General features: G+C 38.1%; 1 protein-coding gene across 2 annotated transcripts; it reads right to left on the bottom strand.

Moving 5' to 3' along the window:
* Nucleotides 1-8,360: 8,360 nt before the first annotated feature.
* Nucleotides 8,361-19,523, bottom strand: LOC306854873 (stonustoxin subunit alpha-like). Of its 2 annotated transcripts, XM_079393159.1 has the most exons (4): nt 19,503-19,523; nt 19,002-19,172; nt 16,410-16,456; nt 8,361-9,732 (listed from the first exon to the last, which is right to left on the bottom strand). In XM_079393159.1, the coding sequence occupies exons 2-4, from the start codon at nt 19,157-19,159 to the stop codon at nt 9,176-9,178; spliced, it is 762 nt and encodes a 253-aa protein (XP_079249285.1). In that variant the 5' UTR covers nt 19,160-19,172; nt 19,503-19,523; the 3' UTR covers nt 8,361-9,175. The 2 variants fall into 2 exon arrangements, with proteins under 2 accessions (XP_079249285.1, XP_079249284.1); XM_079393158.1 differs by lacking the exon at nt 19,503-19,523 and having other exon boundaries at nt 19,002-19,246.
* Nucleotides 19,524-20,856: the final 1,333 nt, after the last annotated feature.

Genomic DNA, 20,856 nt, shown 5'->3' with positions numbered 1-20,856 from the left:
GGTCACGGTTGACTTAGGCGGAAGTACCGAGTCAGTGTTTACAAATGTGCGGAAGGAGGACCATATACACATATTCAAATGTCTTTGTGTCAGTTTATCGTTTAAAATGCCCATTTCGTGTGCGTATCCTGGGTGTTTTAATATTAAAAAGCCTACTGACTCGGTACTTCTGCCTAAGTCAACCGTGACCTTTTCAACGTAATTGCGTTTACGCGACGTCACGAACGCGCATCACAGAACAGAGCAAGGCGAGCATTTGTGCTTATAAAACTTAAACTTTTTGATTTTTGAAATGACCGATCGTTTCGCTAGATAAGACCCTTATTCATCGTCAAGTTTTTTTAAAAGTGAACTAATCTTCTAATTCACTTTTTCTCCAATTTATCGTGAGTCCAGATAGACTGCCAAATTTTTCAATAAGCTCAAGTAATAGACATTTCAGGGTTGGAAACATACAGGAGAATATCATCCGCATACAACGAAAGATGTTGGGGTCTGCCCTCTCACTATAGGTGCTATGCTAGGATGGTGTCTGATAATGGCTGCTAATGGTTCCCTTGAAATATCGAACAAAAAAGGTGACAAAGGGCATCCCTGATGTGTACCTCGAGATAACTGAAATGGATTTGAAATGGCTTGGTTGGTAATAACAGAAGCTACTGGATGTGCATAGATTATTTCGATCCATTTAATAAATTCTGAATCAAATCTGAATTTCTTTCGAACAGCAATCATGTATTTTCCAACTTCTAATTGGTTGAAGGCTCCTTGAGCATCTAATGAAATAACACGTCTTTATGTTTTTCTTGTTATAAATTTTAATTATGTTAAACAGCCGTCTCAAATTAAAATATATATGTCTCTTTGGCATAAAACCGGTCTGGTCCTGATGAATTATAGAACAAATATACTTTTTCCATCTATTTGCAAGAATTTTAGTTATAATCTTAGATTCAGTGGAAATGAGAGAGATTGGACGAAAGTGTTTGGATTATTAATGAGTGAGTCATTGAGATTCAACCGACTGATTAATTCAGAAACAAAGCATCTGAGTCTGTTAATGAGTGAATCACTGAATTATTTATTCAACCGATTCGTTCAAAAAGCTTATTCATTCAATAAGTAAACACTGTCCATTGCTCAGAAACACAAGACAGTGCTGTGATCTTTGTTTGGAACTATTTTTGTTCGCAAAATTGAGCAAAAACAAGCAATATTATGTCTAAATTGTAAGTCTTTTATTGGTTTACTGAACTTGTATAAAATGATTATTAAATGTTATCAGGCTGATATCTGAAGAAAAACTGTACTCTTTAATTAGGAAATGTAGAGTAAAAGTTAGCTGAAATATAAAAACTCAAGTAAAGTACAGATACTCCCAAAAAATACTCAAGTAATGTAATGAATTACTTTTTGCCACAACACAACGGAAATGCTCCCGACCCCTAGGGGGCAGTGTTGGCAGTGAAAACTGATACTTCCTTGAGACGCCACAAGATTGATCTTAATACGTGTAATCGATTTTTAAATAGCGTGTTTTTATTTAATGTTTTGGCTATGGAGATAATACAGTTAATAAAGTGTGACACTGAAATTACCGTGAGCTTTACAAAAACGAAAACAACCTCTTTCAAAAGAAAAGGTGTGCTAAAATAAAAGTACAACATATTACAATAATTTTGATTTTGCATGTAAACTTGATCCGACTTCGTACAAATTATTCAGTGATTTTTAAGAGGGTCAGTGTTGGAAGAGCTCCTAAACCATCAACCATAAAAAATATCAGCTGCCTTGACTTTTGATGTACCAGCAACAACCTGAACATCTCATAAGCCATAAATGTTCCCAAACACCAGCCAGCATCAAAATGATCAAGCCTCTTTATACAGATACTGAGCGAATCTATGATAATAAATGCATATGAGCCTCATTTAAATGAACACAATCAACATTTCAGAAACAATGAAATATTTCTAGTGTCTTTCTGCAGTGAGATGAAGTTCCTTTCTGCATAAATACATGGCTACACAAACACAGATGAGCAGCGCAACACAGTCCACTAGTTTGTTGGCATTTAATGATGGCAAAACTGTCAAAAAGTGAATGAAAAAAATACAAGATGTCAATTTGGAAAAGCGATTACAGATCATAAAGCAATTATAACGTAAGGTCCACCCTTTGGCCCAATGACATGGGTGAAGGTATAATATGTGTAGGTCTTTTACGTGTGCTTCTGCAAAGTTCACTTAAATTAGGATTTAGTTTCAATTTGATTTGATTATAGCTCTGCGTTTAATTGGATTCCAATTTCAAGTGATCATTGAATTTAGACAGTTTTTCTAATTAAGAACTGACACAAATATTGATTATGTATTAATGTAGATATTTGGTTATTCTGAATACCCCATACGTTCAATTATTCAGCCATCAGGGACCCAATGTCGCAACTGAGTCTCACGCTGGCCTTACGTGGATCTCATAATAACACAAACCTGCCAGTCTGATTTTAATCAGAGGTTGTAGGTTGACCAATACCTTTAAGTCTGCCGCCTACTGCTTGCTCTTGACAAAGTTTAGTTTACTTAGTCTTCTCCCATACAACTTGCTAAATCAGCGATAGACAGGAATCAAAATATCACTGATGAAGTGCCTACTGCTCCATTCATCCAGTGTGACCTACCCTGGCCTCCACATGATTTCTGGAGAGTTAATAATCAATCAAATATAACATTTTATATTTTATATATATATATATATATTGAACTGAGTCAGTCTGTGATAATAAAGGCATTTGAACCTCATTTAAATGAGTAAAATCAACACTGTTGAAACAATGAACTATTTCCAGTGTCCTTCTGCAAAGAGTTGAAGTTCCTTTTATGCAAAAATACTTAACTTTTCCACAAAAACTGTTCCTTTACTGCATAAATACTGGCCTCGCAAACACAGATGAGGAGCACAGCACAGTCTACTCAAGGAGAGAAACTAGTGTTAGTTAGTTGGCATCTTAACAAGTCAAACTGTCAGAAAGTGAATGAAAATATAAAAAAGGGAAAATGTACAGAGAACATGAGAAAAGCATCAGTTATATCTATGAAAATGAGTTTGTCACAAACGGAAAATTTGAAGAAGAGACCACGGACCGAAACACAAGGAGAATCCAATCATCTGAACTCATAGGTACTGAGACTAAGAATGCATTTCATCACACAACATAATAGCACAAATTTGATAATTGTCACTTAGAGGCACAAGCATTTTCTCAATTTTCATGTTTTCAGTTGTGTGGTTCATCTTCAGGAAGTGATCCAGCGAAGATCAGAAGATACAGAGCAGCTGTAGTGGGTTTGGTTCTGCTGTGTGTTCTTCTGCTGGCTGCAGTCATAGTGCTGTGTGTCATCTTCACTCAAGAGAGACAACAGCTCATATCCAAGAATGAAAACCTGACCAATGAGAGAGAGCAGCTAATACTCAAGATCACAAACCTGACCAACGAGAGAGAACAACTAGAAAATGAATTTCAAATTCATGGTAAAATTTCTTTAGTCTAAGTAGTTATGTGCTATCCACCTTATTTTTTTTACGTAATGTGTCCAGCTTCTGGTGTCATGCACTTCCACTTTTTATTAGCTGTATGAAACATATGCTTGTTTTGCTGCTTGATATTGCAAACTGATATTTTTTTTACCATATTATTTTAATGTATTGTAATTATAAACAATGTGGTCTTTAGCGCACATTATTTGATCATTTACTGCATTTCTATATTGAACATTCACAGAAAATAGCTTACTTCCACATTGAGAAATTAAGGTGGATAAAACAGACATTCATGCATTTCAAGCATCATGGGGTTTGGTTGTTGTCGAAGTAACTTTTACTGTATACAAAATATGAGTATACTATCTGTTATAATAATTACAGACACATGAGAGTAAAAGTTAACAGATGAACTGTTTCTGTTAACAGCTGGATGGGCTTACTATCAATCCAGTCTTTACTACATGTCCTGTGAGACAAAGAATTGGACTGAGAGCAGAAGATACTGTGCAGAGAAAGGAGCAGATCTGATCATCATAAACAACAGAGAGGAACAAGTGAGTGAAAGATTTTAGTTTTATGTGCATTTAGTGGACCTAATTTATTAATTAAGCATAGATGAACTTACAAGTTCACGTGTGATTCATGAAACATTCGTATGCCACCAGTCTCATTGTACGAATGATCGTATGTTGATAAATGTGGCGGCTGAACACAATCGTCATTTGAATATCACCCCCTTAAAAACACCTTGAAGAAATCTTGCCCCTAGAGTTTACAACACGGAGAAACGAAACCCGGCCAAACAGAGGAAGTAAGCTCATGAAAGAGAAATTGATCATACTCCCAAAACACCCGTTAACATTGTAACTGCAAGCAATTACATATATTTACCAATATTTAATATACATATAAATTGAAGTAAACCTTTACAAACATAAACATTATTTAACCTATTTAGTTCCTTTCTACGGAAGCGTATTGCATTCACTTGAGGAAAAAAAATCTACTCTGTTTTTCTGAATTAACGAGTTAATTATCTCAGAATGACGAGTGAATTTTTCATGAAAAAAAGTTTTTGCTCTGTTTTTCTGAATTAATGACTTAATTACCTCGTAATTCTGAGATAATTAAGTCATTAATTCAGAAAAACAGAGCAAAAACTTTTTTTCATGAAAAATTATCTCGTAATTCTGAGATAATTAACTCGTTAATTCAGAAAAACAGAGCAAAAACTTTTTTTCATGAAAAATTATCTCATAATTCTGAGATAATTAACTCGTTAATTCAGAAAAACAGAGCAAAAACTTTTTTTCATGAAAAATTATCTCGTAATTCTGAGATAATTAAGTCATTAATTCAGAAAAACAGAGCAAAAACTTTTTTTCATTAAAATTATCTCGTAATTCTGAGATAATTAACTCGTTAATTCAGAAAAACAGAGCAAAAACTTTTTTTTTATGAAAAATTATCTCGTAATTCTGAGATAATCAACTCGTTAATTCAGAAAAACAGAGCAAAAACGTTTTTTTTAATGATTAACTCGTTAATTCAGAAAAACAGAGCAAAAACTTTTTTTCATGAAAAATTATCTCGTAATTCTGAGATAATTAACTCGTTAATTCAGAAAAACAGAGCAAAAACTTTTTTTAATTAAAAATTATCTCGTAATTCTGAGATAATTAACTCGTTAATTCAGAAAAACAGAGCAAAAACTTTTTTTCATGAAAAATTATCTCGTAATTCTGAGATAATTAACTCGTTAATTCAGAAAAACAGAGCAAAAACTTTTTTTAATTAAAAATTATCTCGTAATTCTGAGATAATTAACTCGTTAATTCAGAAAAACAGAGCAAAAACTTTTTTTCATGAAAAATTCTCGTAATTCTGAGATAATTAAGTCATTAATTCAGAAAAACAGAGCAAAAACTTTTTTTTCATTAAAATTATCTCGTAATTCTGAGATAATTAACTCGTTAATTCAGAAAAACAGAGCAAAAACTTTTTTTTAATGAAAAATTATCTCGTAATTCTGAGATAATCAACTCGTTAATTCAGAAAAACAGAGCAAAAACGTTTTTTTTTTAATGAAAAATTATCTCGTAATTCTGAGATAATTAACTCGTTAATTCAGAAAAACAGAGTAGATTTTTTTTTCCTCAAGTGAATGCAATACGCTTCCGTACCTTTCAACAAATCCTTTACATTTAACAGTATTACAGAACAAGAATGACTAAATAAGCACCTATAAAATTATATATTAAACTATAATACACACATTTATTTTTTAAATCACGCTATATGCTAGTGGCATTTCTTATAAACAGCACACAAACGTCTCTTTCTATAAGAATCCAAATGTTTCCATTTTTGCCATATTTTTTAACATATGGTTGCTAAACTATTATTCATTTCGTAGCCTAAACAGTCCTTCACTCATGTTCCAGTATCCACGTAAAATCATGTGCCAAAATGTTTGTTTGGGCACTGCACCAAGTGGATCCTTTTCAAATAAACAGTGTAACTTTTATGTTTGGTTGACTGCATTTTAGTTTGATGAATGGCTGAAATGTCAAGCTCGAAATAATTTTGTGTGTGTGAGCGTGAGGCGCCTGTACGATCGGATGGGTTTAATAAAATAAAGATGTAAAGAAATAAAATGCATTATGAGTGTCACAAAAAAAAAGAAGATCATAGCCTATACTTGTTGCACAGATTTTTTCTGGTCTGTTGTTGCTATTCGTTAATATAAATCCCTGAAAAAAACTGGTCAACGATTGACACATTTTTTAGTAGTAAAATAATCTAAATGAACAAAATGCTGTCACCAGATTTACTATGCTGCTTGTAAATTCAGGTAACTCAAAAACTTGCGTACATGAGCTGAGACCTGACGTGACATTTGATCGTCACGACTGCTATACTGATACATTCCAAGTTTTGCATAGAAACGACCGTACACCCACTTTTCTGTCATACATTCGTTTCGTAAACGAGGCCCGTAGTGTTTAGCAGTTAAATGAGAGATGTTCAGAGGAAATGTGTCCATTGCCTGTATATGAAATAAATGTGTAATTGTTTTATCTGCTCAGGATTTTGTTAATAAAAGGTTTGGTGGTACTACAGTCTGGATTGGTCTGACTGATATTGATGTGGAGGGCAGATGGAAATGGGTTGATGGCAGCACACTGACCTCTGGGTAAGAAATCACTGAATTGAACTGATTATTATCTAATAAATGATTCTCACAGTCAGCATCATATCACAGAGAAAGAAGTACTGAACATCTAATGCTGACCTGTACTTTCAGCTTCTGGACACCTGGAGAGCCAAGTGGAGGAAGAGCAGAGAACTGTCCTGTGACTGTGAATAATGACCCAAGGTGGCCTACTTTATTTGGGTGGTTTGATGTTCAGTGTAATTATGGTTATCAATGGATCTGTGAGAAGAGGATTTAACTCGCACTGCCATAGGAACATCATTTAGTGTCAATTTTGGTCTAGCTCCGTGTTCAATCTGACTCCAATTTCAAGTGATCATTAAATTTAGGCAATATTTCTCATTAAAACTGATCACAAATATCGATTGCATATTGATTGAGATATTTGTGTATTCTGGAAACCCCATACTTTCAATTATTCATTCTTTAGGGACCAGGTATCACACACAAATTGCACTCGGCCGATTAGTGAACCCACGGACACAAACTCGTCAGTTCTGAACTTACTCAAAGGATGCAAAGTGGTTATAATACCTTTAAGTGAGCTGTGCCTGCATGCTCATAACAAAAAGTGTATTTTTTCCCTATAACCACGAGAGCTACACCGTGTTAAGCCAGTGACAATCAGAAGCTCCTAATGGTGTTCGCCATGGTTCATCCGTCTGTGCTTCGGTATGATCTGTCCTGAACGCAGATTTGCGGAAATACCACTGCACATTAATCTACTTGAAAAATTATTTCAGAAGAGATCAGAATAAGTCAAATATAATAATTTATTATTAGTCAGGTAAAATTGTATCATGCAATTACATAATGAAACAATTTGTAGCCAATTTATTACAATTGTGAAAAAACAAAATGCATACCTAACAGGCAGCAAAGCTCCAGAGACTCTCACACACTGGGGGTTTCTGGCTGTAGAATCCCATCGTAATGTTGCACCTGGCAGGAGATAGATAAACATTCTCACAGACCCCTAAAGGGGAACACACCCCTCAGCAGCAGAACGCAGTTCTACCTACTGTGAAATTGAAACCAGTTTACCAATTGCACGCCTTTTATACCTTTAGAACGATACCAAACATGAATGGGTTATGGTTATGAAGATACAGTAAATGCATGATATAAGTATAGTAACTTGAGTTCTTGACACTCCTAAGTCAACCTTTGGTGACCTGGGCCATCTGCCCAGGAAGGAAGGAGGGGGGGCTTACGAGTGGGTGAAAGGACAGTTGTTTCTTCTAGATCTTCCCATCAGATTAGAAAGTTTATGGCATGTGTTGCTTGAGTTCCTGAGTTTAGGAATTAATTTCAGAGGAAAATAATTTCACTTCTTTCAAAAGTCAGAATACAGTTAATTAAACAAACAAACAGTTAATGGTAATAAGGAAACTTCAACAAAACAATTATCACTCATTACTAAATGAATGACTTAAATTTGCATGCTTGGCATAGTATGCTAAAAATGTGAATTATTTGTATATATATATATTGACAAACACACACACACATATATATATATATATATATATATATATATAAAGCGTTTCAGGCTGCAAAAAAAAAAGAAAAGAAAGCAAGAAAAACAGTGCAGAGAAATCCTGGAGGGACTGGTTTATTGTAATGATTTTTTCAGAGTAACTGCATATTGTCTAGTTAGCAGAAAATGAGAATGCAGCAAATACAGTTATTTTCAGCTGTAATACATTAAACTAGTCATTCAAACGAACCAGCTTTCTGACAAGAGCATTTCATAATAAACATGTTATTAATGGTGGAAAGTGGTGTGTTCTGTGGGAGTTGACAATGGCACAGGACGTTTGGTGTCAATATACCAAAGCATTGCAGAGATACAGCCTCAGATCCATTTTTGTGTGCTTTTCGCTGAACTTGTTTGTGCGTTATTCAAGAACAGTTTGACGAATCAACTTGAATTCCATTACTTTTTGTCAGCATGGTCTGAAGATGATCTGAGCCAATTTTGGTAAAAAATCAGACATACCGTCCAGGACGAATTCAAAAAGGAGGTTTTTCGAACTATTGAATATAGCGAAAAAACTAAACCTTACGATTTTTTAATTTTGGAGTTCATTTGACTCGGCATAAGCCAAGGATTCAGAGGAAAAAAGAATTCAAAAAGTTATTAGCATAAACATGAGTGACATTTTGGACAAGTGGTGGCGCTAGAGAGTTTAAGTTAGAGACTCCAAATTTGCTATGGTGACAATTGAGATCCTCCTCTATCAATGTGCCAAATTTCACATAACTTTCCTGCAAGCGGTTCTATGGGCTGCCATAGACTCAAGAACGTAAGAAGAAAAAGAAGAAGAAGAATCCTAACGGACCCAATAGATATACCTTCGGTGCTTGGCCCCTAATAATGTGAGATTTAATGAATTTGTGTGCATGTGAACATCAGAAAGAAGATTTTCCGGATTTAATATCACACAGAGACACTGACGAATCATAATAAACTGTAAATCCAGCACAGAGGGGTTCAGTGAATGTGGTGATGAATGTGTGTAAGTGTGTGAGTGTGTGTGTATTAGAGATGCTGTAGAAGGACAGAGAGCCGGTCGACACGTCCACATACACTCCTACTCTGTTAGAGGATGAACGGACAGCAAGTATATCAGTTCTGTTATTATTGTGCCAGACAGAGAATCTGTTATCAGAGCAGTCCAGAATCCAGGATTTGTCATTCCATCCAAACATACAGTCTTCTCTCACTCCTTTCCTGTTGATTCCTTTAAACGACACTGATATATCAGCATTATCTCCGCTCCATTCAGTCTCCCAGTAACAGCGTCCAGTCAGACTCTCAACACTCAGAACCTGAGGAACACCATCAAATCTCTCTGGACGATCGGGATACTGCTGACGCTCAAACACATGTGTGATCTTCCTGTTCTCATCAGACAGCTCGAGTTCAGTGTTTGCTGTGTTTGGATCCATAGTGAGATCACAGGCATCTGAACACAAGAAGAGAGAAACATCAAGAACAACACAACACGAAGATGTCTGTGTTTACTGCTTTGACTATATGTGACCCTGGACCCCAAAACCAGTCTTAAGTGTACATTTTTCAAAATTGAGATTTATACATAATCTGAAAGCTGAATAAATGAGCTTTCCATTTATGTATGCTTGTTAGGATAGGACAATATTTTGCCGAGATGCAACTAATTGAAAATCTGGATTCTGAGAGTGCAAAAAAAAATAAAATACTGAGAAAATCACCTTTAACAGCACGTGAATTCATCGGTTTCTCCCGAAATACATGCAAGTAAGTGGCCGGTGAACTGGGAGAAGAATAGAGTGAACTTTATAGTTACACTTTGTGTATCTGATATGAATAAAAGACATCGGCAAATTAAATTTGATGTTATTGTTACTTCCATAGACATCTGTGTGTATACAAGCTCTAAATGTATTGTTTTACTAGTACTTATGTGTATGTAAATGTCTGAAACCTAAAATATGCATGTTGTTAAGAACACTGTACAGTTGTGATAATATGACAATCGCAGTGCACGTCTCACTCTGGCTCAGCGCCAGTAAACGCACCAAACCACAGTTGGAATTTGGCAGTTATGCAATGTCACCGAATGTTCTAAATCCCATATGTGGGACTGTACTCCCAGGAGCACGGAAATAAAAATCCCATATGTGGGACCGTACCGCTCAAAAGGTTAAAATTGGCCAAATGAAGTGAAGTGAAGTCTTTTGTGGGATTGTGTACACGCAGCAGTGTGTGTAAAGTGTCTAGTGCACATAGAGGAGAGTGTGTTACTACAGGTGGTTTTTACAGGCCCACTCACCTGCGTGTAACACACTTCGAGTTGCACAAATAAAAGTTCCATACAGTTTTTTCTTTGGTGTGGTAAGGTTGTGGGGAGGTAGGGGTTTGCATGGGGTCTCAGAGGGGGGCAGGGAGACTTGCTCTTTTCAGCCGGCGGAGAAAGTGTAGGCGCTGTTGTGCCTTTTTGGAGAGTGACATGGTGTTGGTGGTCCAGGTGAGATCCTCTGTGATGTGCACCCCCAGGAATTTAGTGCTGCTGACTCTCTCCACAGTCGAGCTATCAATGGTCAGTGGGGGGTGGTCAACGGAGTTTCTTCTGAAGTCCATCACAACCTCCTTTGTCTTCTCCACATTAAGGGACAGATTGTTGGTGCCACACCATTCAGCCAGCTGTGCCACTTCCTCTCTGTAGTGCGTTTCATCGTTGTTGCTGATGAGACCTACTACTGTTGTCATCAGCAAACTTGATGATGTGGTTGGAGCTGAACTTGGCAGTGCAGTCGTGGGTCAGCAGTGTGAAGAGCAGCGGGCTGAGCACACAGCCTTGTGGGGCCTCTGTGCTCAGTGTGGTAGTGCTCGAGGTGTTGTGGCCGATTCAGATACGTTACATCGCAAATATGGAAATATTTTGGAATATTTGGATTCCTGCCAAATGAGAGAGGTAGGATACGCAAGCCCAAAACTCCATTTCGCAAACAGTTGAGTGTGCAAGCCTTTAAAGTATACTCCTTTGTCAATCTATGTGAGAGACGCATTCAGAATGAACACATGGTCACTGTCTAGTAGAGGGTGACACAGGAGTGGATTTTCAAGCCTCTCCCGTCACACTCCCACAAAAAAAAAATCTCGTCCCATCCCAATCCCACTAAAAAACTGGGGGAAAATCCCGTCCCGTTCCACTCCCGGAAGAATGACTCCCATTCCCGTGTTTTTTGTTTTTTTTTCTGTCAGTTACATTAAAAATATATTACAGATCACAGCGTACCCACCTTAGTTTAATAATAGTTATTATATTGAACTGAAAGCCAGATTATGCACAGTGTTGCACACATTACATTTCATGTAAATCATCCATGCTAACACACGTTTTCTATTTGGAATTTTTTTTGAAAGTAGTGAAAGTAGACATTTCATTCTCTATAGATACATTTTTCAAAGACGGAGTTTCGAAGTTTCTCGCTAAAGTTCACAGAGACCTAAAGCGCATCCTGTTTGATTTAAAGTGCAACATTTTGTTGTTATTCTGAGTGCACACAAATAAACGTAGAGTCTTTACAGATTCGAAAGATGTATTAGGCTACTTTTATCTGTATGACCAAAAATTATACGGAGATTTAAGTGAGCGCACCAGCGCCTGTCCTGCAGCGAGCGCGCTATTCAGCTTCCACTCTCCACACAAACACTTCAATAGCGCACATTTCTCTAAGTTAACATCATATTGAGCGGCCATGTAAAGTTGCTACTACATATTTCAGATGAAAAGCCATATATATTATGGCAGTATATTATGAAATAATTAATTCTGTCCTACTGACTATTTCTCAGCTTTAAGTGAGTTTGGAAGCCATCCGATTATCTTCTACTGTTTAATGTAGTTTTATAGCGCTTTATACATCTATAATTTTTATCTATTGTTCTATATGGAGAGGAAATTATGGTCAAATAAACCACTTGTCATATTATAAATACAGTGCGTGCATAATTATTAGGCAATTTGATATTCTGATCATATTTTCTGATCATATCCAATTCCAAACCACATCAATCTTAATCACTTTTATTTATTTGGTATTTAATAATTTATAAGTGATATATAATTGTCCATGAATGCTGGAAGTGAAAAATTCCTTATCTTCAGGTGTGCAGAATTAAGCAGGTTTTCTTATACACATAAAATTAGCCAAAAAAGATATTTACCTCAGACTGAAAGTAAAAGAAAAAACAAAAAAAAAATCTGGTGGTGACCACCACTGCTAACTTATATATATATTTTAAATATATATATTTTTATATTTCATACAATCACACCGGCATGATTAGAATGTGCAGCACAGCATCATCTGTTAAATTCAAATCTGCATTCAAAAATTACTCAAAACTTTTTTGGGGGGTTTTGTAAAATAAAGAAAACAAATAGTGTGCACTTAATTCATTCTCAGTCTCTGTGAATATGAATATGAATAACTTCATGAAATGAGTCACTAAAATTAATGAAAATGACATGAGATATATATTTAATGAAAGCTTGAAGTGTCTATGTTTAAATGAATATGTTTAATATTCTCTGATGAAATAAAAAAAACATTAAATAAAAATAATAAATAAAACAAATAAAAACACATCTCTTCCATCTTTATTTGACCTTCTAACTCTAGCACTCTCTATTCTAATTATATTCTTCCAAATAAAATGTATCTTTTAAAACTTGTCTCTTTTAGCACTCTATTATTCTGTTTTATTTAGCACTCTATTATTCTGAATTCTGTTTTCTTTTTATTTATTATACAATTAACAAAAGGAAAAAATGGCCTCTAACACTAGCTTGCTCTATTCTTTTTCTATTCTATCTGTTTTCTTTTTATTTATTATATAATGAAAAAACATCCTTGCTACGTGTACTGCGTTAAGCTAACAGAGAATTGTTATAGCACTTGCTTATCATTGCTCTTTTGTTGATTTTGAATGCTTCCGTTGTCATCATTTATTAGTCATTTTGGATAAAAGCGTCTGTTAAATGACTAAATGTAAATGTAAAATAATCCATGTGAAACCAACGCAAGGTACAGTCTTTCCCGTCTGAGCTTACCTATAATGTGATCAATCCCAGGCACATCGCATGCTATAAGATAATCCTCCACACGAAACCAGGCTTGAGATGCGCTAATATGTGAATGCCCACATCACCTCCGTAAACAAAGAAAGATTCATCAAGTTCATCTTGGCTTCTTTTCGTTTTTGGAAGAAGACGCCCTGTGAGGAATAAGCCTTGAATTTACCTCAGAAGAATGCGATGCGACACGCGACTTAATCCACCTGAGGATCTCATTCTGATGAGTCATTTATTTTTACTTAGGCTTTGTCAGGGATCCGGGCCCTGTGCTTCTCCCTCTCACCACCAGAGGTCGCCATCTCCTTTCCTTCTGGACTCAATTCCCTGGACTCCACTCACCTGTCACTCATTACACCCTCAGTTGTTCCCCATTGTCCACACATGGGGTTTGTTTTATTATTTGTGCCATGTGCTCATGTCTATTCTCTCACTCCTCGCCTCTCATTACCTCATCATTGATTCATTTGCCCCAGCTGTTTTTCTGATTGCCTTATCCCTATTTAGGCTCGCTGTTTTTTCTGTTCTGGGCTTGTTCGTCTCACATATGTACCTGGTTATGTCTGTGATCTCTGTCTACCCTGTGCCAAGTTTATGTCCTGTTTTCAGTAGTTGGTACTCTGGCTTTTTCCCCTTCAGGGTGGTTTCATTTGTGTTTTTGTTTATTTTGTGATTTATAAATAAAATAAACACCATTTGCCAGCATTTGAGTCTTCGTCTCTCCCCACCCGTGACAGAACGAACAAGCCTCTTGAAGACTCTGCGGCGATGGGAATCTTTTTATTCCCAGCTCCCGGACGACAGAGGAACCAGACCCCAGCCAGTGGGCCGCATCCCTGCCCACAAGACAATCGCCCCTTTGGGCGGTACGCCGAAGACCTCTTCTATGCAGGCCAGGGGCTAGGGATTGGAGAGAGCACCCTCATCCACCTGTTTCTAGTGGGCCTGGACGAGCCTGTCAACTGGGAGGAGCTGGGGGAGCTAGATACGTGGTCCTATTGGGAGGTGGTCGACCACGTCATCTATTTGAAGGAGGTGGAACTGCTGGAGGGTGCCCCCCTCCAGTCTGGGCTGTTGTTTCAGAACCTCCTCGGATCATGCTGGCCACTTCCAGATTCTCGGGTTCGTTCTTTGGGCGTCCCGGGCTGAGACGCAGCGTGGAGGAGCCCCTGCTGATGTCGGTGAGGGAGGCGGTGGCCACTCACGGTCCACCCAAGGTGGTGGTGCCCGCTCACAATCCTCCCGGAGTGGCGGTGTCCGTGCATGATCCTCCCAAGGAGGCGGTGCCTGCTCACAATCCTCCAGAGGCGGCTGTGCCCGCACACGATCCTCCCGAGATGGCGGTGCCCACTCACAATCCTCCCGAGGAGGCGGTGCCCGCTCACGATGTTCTCAAAGTGGTGGTGCCTGCACACGATCCTCCCGAGGCGGCGGTGCCCGCTCTCAATGTTCCCGAGGTGGCGGTACCCGCTCACTGTGTTCCTGAGGCAGCGGTGCCCGCTCACTGTGTTTCCGAGGCGGCGGTGCCCGCTCACAAAGCTCCCGAGGCGGCTGTATCCGCTCACAAAGCTCCCGAGGCGGCGGTGCCCGCTCCCAATGTTCCCGAGGTGGCGGTACCCGCTCACTGTGTTCCCGAGGCAGCGGTGCCCGCTCACTGTGTTCCCGAGGCGGCTGTATCCGCTCACAAAGCTCCCGAGGCGGCTGTATCCGCTCACTGTGTTCCCGAGGCGGCAGTGCCCGCTCACAAAGCTCCCGAGGCGGCGGTGTCCTCTCACAAGGCTCCCGAGGTAGTGGTGCCCGCTCACTATTTCCCAGAGGCGGCAGTGCCAACTCTTGAATTTTGCCCTGTCCCTCCCTGGTCATCTGCCAGGGTCCCTGAAGCCTCCCGATCCCGAACCCGAACCCACCCCATCCGCCCTGGCCTCCTGCTCTGCCGCATCACCCTGGCACCCTTGTCTACCTCTGTTTCCAGGCCTTCTTCCACTACATGGGCCTGGCCCACCATCCCTCCCTCTGGTCCACCTCATTTCCACCTCCCTCCTGACTTTGGGGTTTTTTGGTCGAACGTCTGGAAGCCATTTCTTAGAGGAGGGGTTCTGTCAGGGGTCCAGGCCCTGTGTTTGTCCCTCTCGTCACCAGAGGTCGCCGTCTCCCTTCCTTCTGGACTCAATTCCCTGGACTCCACTCACCTGTCACTCATTACACCCTCAGTTGTTATAGTTGTAGTTGTTAAACTATAATGCCAGACTAAAATATGTAAAATTGAGTGCAACATTTTGAAATATGATGGGCAGCCTTTCATTGCATCTAAGTGTTGTAGGACTCATCTGCATTTTAGCTCGCATTCTCTGGTGATTTAGTAAAGGGCATAATGTCAAGCAAAACATGTTTTTAATTCATAATTTTATTAACATTGGTAACTAATCAAATTACATAAATTTAAAATGTAACGCATTTCATTACAGCGTTACCAGGAAAAGTAATAAAAATACATTAACGCATCATACCCAACTCTGGTCGTATTAAAAATATGTTATGGCACGACACCCATATCTGGTACTTAAGTAAAAGATGGGTTTTTAGGTGTAGTTAATCGATTACACTATTAGCTACTTTTGCCATTATAGATCAACTAACAATCTATAAAGGAGCAAAACTAATTTACTTACACATATTTGGGAATTTAGATATATCATGATATAGTTAACACGTTTGGGAATATTTCAAATAAAAAGGAAAAATTAAATAAAACATAAGCCTATGTCAGTTATACACTCACATATGTATATGTATATATATATATATATATATATATATATATATATATATAACAAGCATGACGAGAAAAAAATGAGTGCATGATTTGTCCCTGAACTGGGACAAAGTTTAAATCTAGTTTCTGTGATGTTTGTTTAGGTCATAGAAGATATATTTAACCTGACAGAAAAACAAAGTCTACGAGATGAGCTCAGAAATATAGTCAAACAAAAATCTGTGTGTGTGTGTGTTTGTAAACATACACTTTCGTAGTCCCGCTGTTATCCTGATCTCTCCTCCATGAGCCACACTATAAATTTACAAACACACATTATTGTAGATCTGCATCATTCACACACACTATGTCAGTATTAAGTCAAAAGTACACTTCACTTTTCACGCAAACACAAGGGATAGTGCACAGTGCACATGATGCAAATTTTGTCATCAGAATAGTACACGCACCACTCGATTTTTGTAACATGTGCATTTAATTATTTTTGCAGTAATCAGATGTTCCACAAGGTAGCAACACTGATCCTGGCCACTGTTTCACAGTAGAAACCGAAACTAAAGAGACGGAACAACAACAACAAAATAGCAGAGACTGAAACAACAACAGAGGCTCACAATGACAAGCGCTTGTGAGTGAGAGGGTATGGGATAGCTCAGCTTTGGTTTAAAAGAGTTCAAAAATATTTGTTATCAGTCATAACTTATGGGGAAAAATAGAGCAGACACTGGACATGGATTAAGCTTTCTAGAGAGCATGTGTCGACCGCCCGCATTCGCACACAATATCAAATGGAGTATACTTCGAAAGGCTACATATTCAACTTGGGGATGGAATGATTACGGGTTTGACAATAAATCATGATAAAATTCCCCACGGTTAGTATTACCATTTCATATTTTAATTATCATTATAACCGTACTGCGATTTGAACAACTGAGAATAAATACTGTCCAGTTTGTGGGTTTTACAAATATTTAACCAATGAAAAGTATTCAAAAGAGCTTGTGACTAAGCCTCGTAATGCTATTTGATCCATTCAGAATGAAGTGCCGCAACGCGCATTCTGATGACAGACATCCACTTCTTCGCAATGTAAGGGTAAATAAAGAAGTGATGTTTGAATAAGTACAGCATTTTTTTTACTCAAGAAACTGTCTGTAAAGGCTGATGTTTTTGTGTGTTTGAAGAGTGGAGAAGAATCTTTGCCATCTACTTGTAACCACTTTTGTATGTTTTAAATATCCTATGGAGCCCCTAAAGTGACATTTGCAAAAATAAAAAAATGAAGACTTTCGCTTGCACACAATAAAATTTCTTCTGCCATCCTACAAAGAAGAAAACGAGCATGGTTGCACATGAATTAGCCTAATTGAGATCTATTTTGGTCTTCAATATGAAAATATTGTTTCTGTTCTTGCATTCCGACACAGATAAATCATCACTGAGCAGCATAAGAACAGCTTTTTTCCTCAGGCTATATTCCACCTGAACAATACATAACATCTCAGGACTGTACAAAAGAAAAAAAAAACTTAATCTTTCCCTCTATCTTGCTCTCCTTCCCTTGCTAGCTTGTACTTATGTTACGAGCACTTCCTCTGCCTGATTGCTTTGGATAAAAGCGTCTGCCAAATGACTAAATGTAAATGTACATCTGTACATAACTTCTCTGTACTTTTCATCTGTAAAATTGCACATTCATAGTTCTTTCTATTTTCTCTATATTTTGTACATAAATATATAGGCCTACTTCAAAGGCCAGTTATATATGTGCAATGTCAGTCACCTAGCAGCAGCATCTGTCTTTTCGGGACAATTAAATGTTTCGTTTTACTTCTAAAAAGCTTGTTAAAAGAGTTTAAATGTAAGACATAGTGTATACATGTTTAAACAGTAAAATATGTTGTATTGAAAACTGTATTTAATGAAAATTAAGGCATTTAGGCAAAGAAATAAAGAAAGAATGTCAAAAAATGAGAAACTAAAATTAAACGAAACTAACAACAGTTATTGAAAACATAACTGAAATAACATAATAATGATCAAAAATAAATAAAAAATATATTGTAATAAAAATATAGATAAAATAGAATTATGAATGTTTAGGTTGTGTACAGAGAAATGCAAGAACAGAAACAATGTTTTCGTATTGAAGGCCAAAATAGATCTCAATTAGGCTTATTCATGCGCAAACATCGTTTTCTTCTTTGTAAAATGGCAGAAGTGATGCAACCTGAAACTGTAACATGTGAGCTTGCAAAAAGTTTCTCCTGAGCATGCAAAAGTTTTCATTTTTTATTTTTGCAAATGTCACTTGAATGTACTGCCTCAGATGCGGCCGTTCTAAAGACAGACAAAACACAGGTCTCCGTCACTCGCTCGTCAAAAACCTTGTTAACTCTATTTGAGAATGATTTTCAGAAAAATGTTAAGTGCAATTGTCTTATCATATATCGTATATTAAGCCAAAATACCAACTCTGACAACACATTGTTTAATTACTGGAAAAAAACTAACAAAAAAACTTTCCTCCCTTTGTATCTTTCTCTTAGTGCTTAGTGGTGTGTCAATGGATTTTTTACTTATCAAAAATGTTCTGCGAAAAAAGGTTGGGAAACACTGCGCTTCGATAATGAACGCGATAGAGCCGTAGTTCACTGACAAGCTATGCAGTGTGTTTTAAATGCCGCTCCATTTGAAAACAAGTGATGGAGATTCACCACTAATCAAGGAACCGGCTTTACTGACGAGATGCGCATGCATATCGCATGAGATATATCGCCCAGCCCTATGTACACATACAAAAACGCATACAAATGAGCTTTAATGTTTTACATACTTGAGTATCTGCAGTTTATAGTTTGGATCCTGCAGTTGGTTGAGCAGCTGGACTCCTGATTGTCCTGGATGATTGTAGCTCAGATCCAGCTCTCTCAGGTGTGAGGGGTTTGAACTCAGAGCTGAAGACAAATAACCACAGCCATCCTCTGACACCATACAGCCTGACAACCTACAGACACACAAAAAGATAATCTACAGACACACAGTCAGATCATCTACAGACAACACACAGACAGATCATCTACAGACACACACACTCAGATCATCTACAGACACACACACACACACACACATACACACAGTCAGATCGTCTACAGACACACAGACAGATCATCTAATGACACACAGTAAAAAAATATGCAGAGAAACACACATAATCAGATCATCTACAGAGACACACAGTCAGATCATCTACAGTCAGATAATCTACAGACTCACACAGTCAGATCATCTACAGACACACAGTCAGATCATCTACAGACTCACACAGTCAGATCACCTACAGACACACAGTCAGATCATCTACAGACACACAGTCAGATCATCTACAGACACACACACAGTCAGATCATCTACAGACACACGCAGTCAGATCATCTACAGACACATGCAGACAGGTCATCTACAGACACACACAGTCAGATCATCTACAGACACACACAGTCAGATCATCTACAGACACAGTCAGATATTTTACAGACACACAGTCAGATCATCTACAGACACGCAGTCAGATCATCTACAGAAACACACAGTCAGATCATCTACAGACACAGTCAGATATTTTACAGACACACAGTCAGATCATCTACAGACACGCAGTCAGATCATCTACAGAAACACACAGACAGGTCATCTACAGACACGCAGTCAGATCATCTACAGACACGCAGTCAGATCATCTACAGAAACACACAGACAGATCATCTACAGACACATGCAGACAGGTCATCTACAGACACACACAGTCAGATCATCTACAGACACACACAGTCAGATCATCTACAGACACAGTCAGATATTTTACAGACACACAGTCAGATCATCTACAGACACACACAGTCAGATCATCTACAGACACACACAGTCAGATCATCTACAGACACAGTCAGATATTTTACAGACACACAGTCAGATCATCTACAGACACACACAGTCAGATCATCTACAGACACACACAGTCAGATCATCTACAGACACAGTCAGATATTTTACAGACACACAGTCAGATCATCTACAGACACGCAGTCAGATCATCTACAGACACGCAGTCAGATCATCTACAGACTCACACAGTCAGATCATCTACAGACACACACAGTCAGATCATCTACAGACACAGTCAGATATTTTACAGACACACAGTCAGATCATCTACAGACACGCAGTCAGATCATCTACAGACACGCAGTCAGATCATCTACAGACTCACACAGTCAGATCATCTACAGACACACAGTCAGATCATCTACAGACACACAGTCAGATCATCTACAGACACACAGTCAGATCATCTACAGACACACAGTCAGATATTTTACAGACACACAGTCAGATCATCTACAGACACGCAGTCAGATCATCTACAGAAACACACAGTCAGATCATCTACAGACACAGTCAGATATTTTACAGACACACAGTCAGATCATCTACAGACACGCAGTCAGATCATCTACAGAAACACACAGACAGGTCATCTACAGACACGCAGTCAGATCATCTACAGACACGCAGTCAGATCATCTACAGAAACACACAGACAGATCATCTACAGACACATGCAGACAGGTCATCTACAGACACACACAGTCAGATCATTTACAGACACACACAGTCAGATCATCTACAGA

Source organism: Barbus barbus (genome assembly GCF_936440315.1).
Source record: "Barbus barbus genome assembly, chromosome: 3".
Taxonomy (NCBI): Eukaryota; Metazoa; Chordata; class Actinopteri; order Cypriniformes; family Cyprinidae; genus Barbus; species Barbus barbus.
Note: the sequence above shows the minus strand (reverse complement) of the source record. Positions and strands in the feature narration are given on the sequence as shown.

Bases quoted from the DNA above. Each gene is read 5' to 3' on its own strand.
- LOC306854873 (XM_079393159.1), bottom strand. From the start codon at position 19,159: ATGGTGTCAGAGGATGGCTGTGGTTATTTGTCTTCAGCTCTGAGTTCA. The intron at 16,457-19,001 runs GTATGTAAAACA...GTAAATTTATAG, and splicing joins TATAAACTGCAGATACTCAA to TGTGGCTCATGGAGGAGAGA. The intron at 9,733-16,409 runs GTATGTTTACAA...TCTTGTGTTCAG, and splicing joins AACAGCGGGACTACGAAAGT to ATGCCTGTGATCTCACTATG.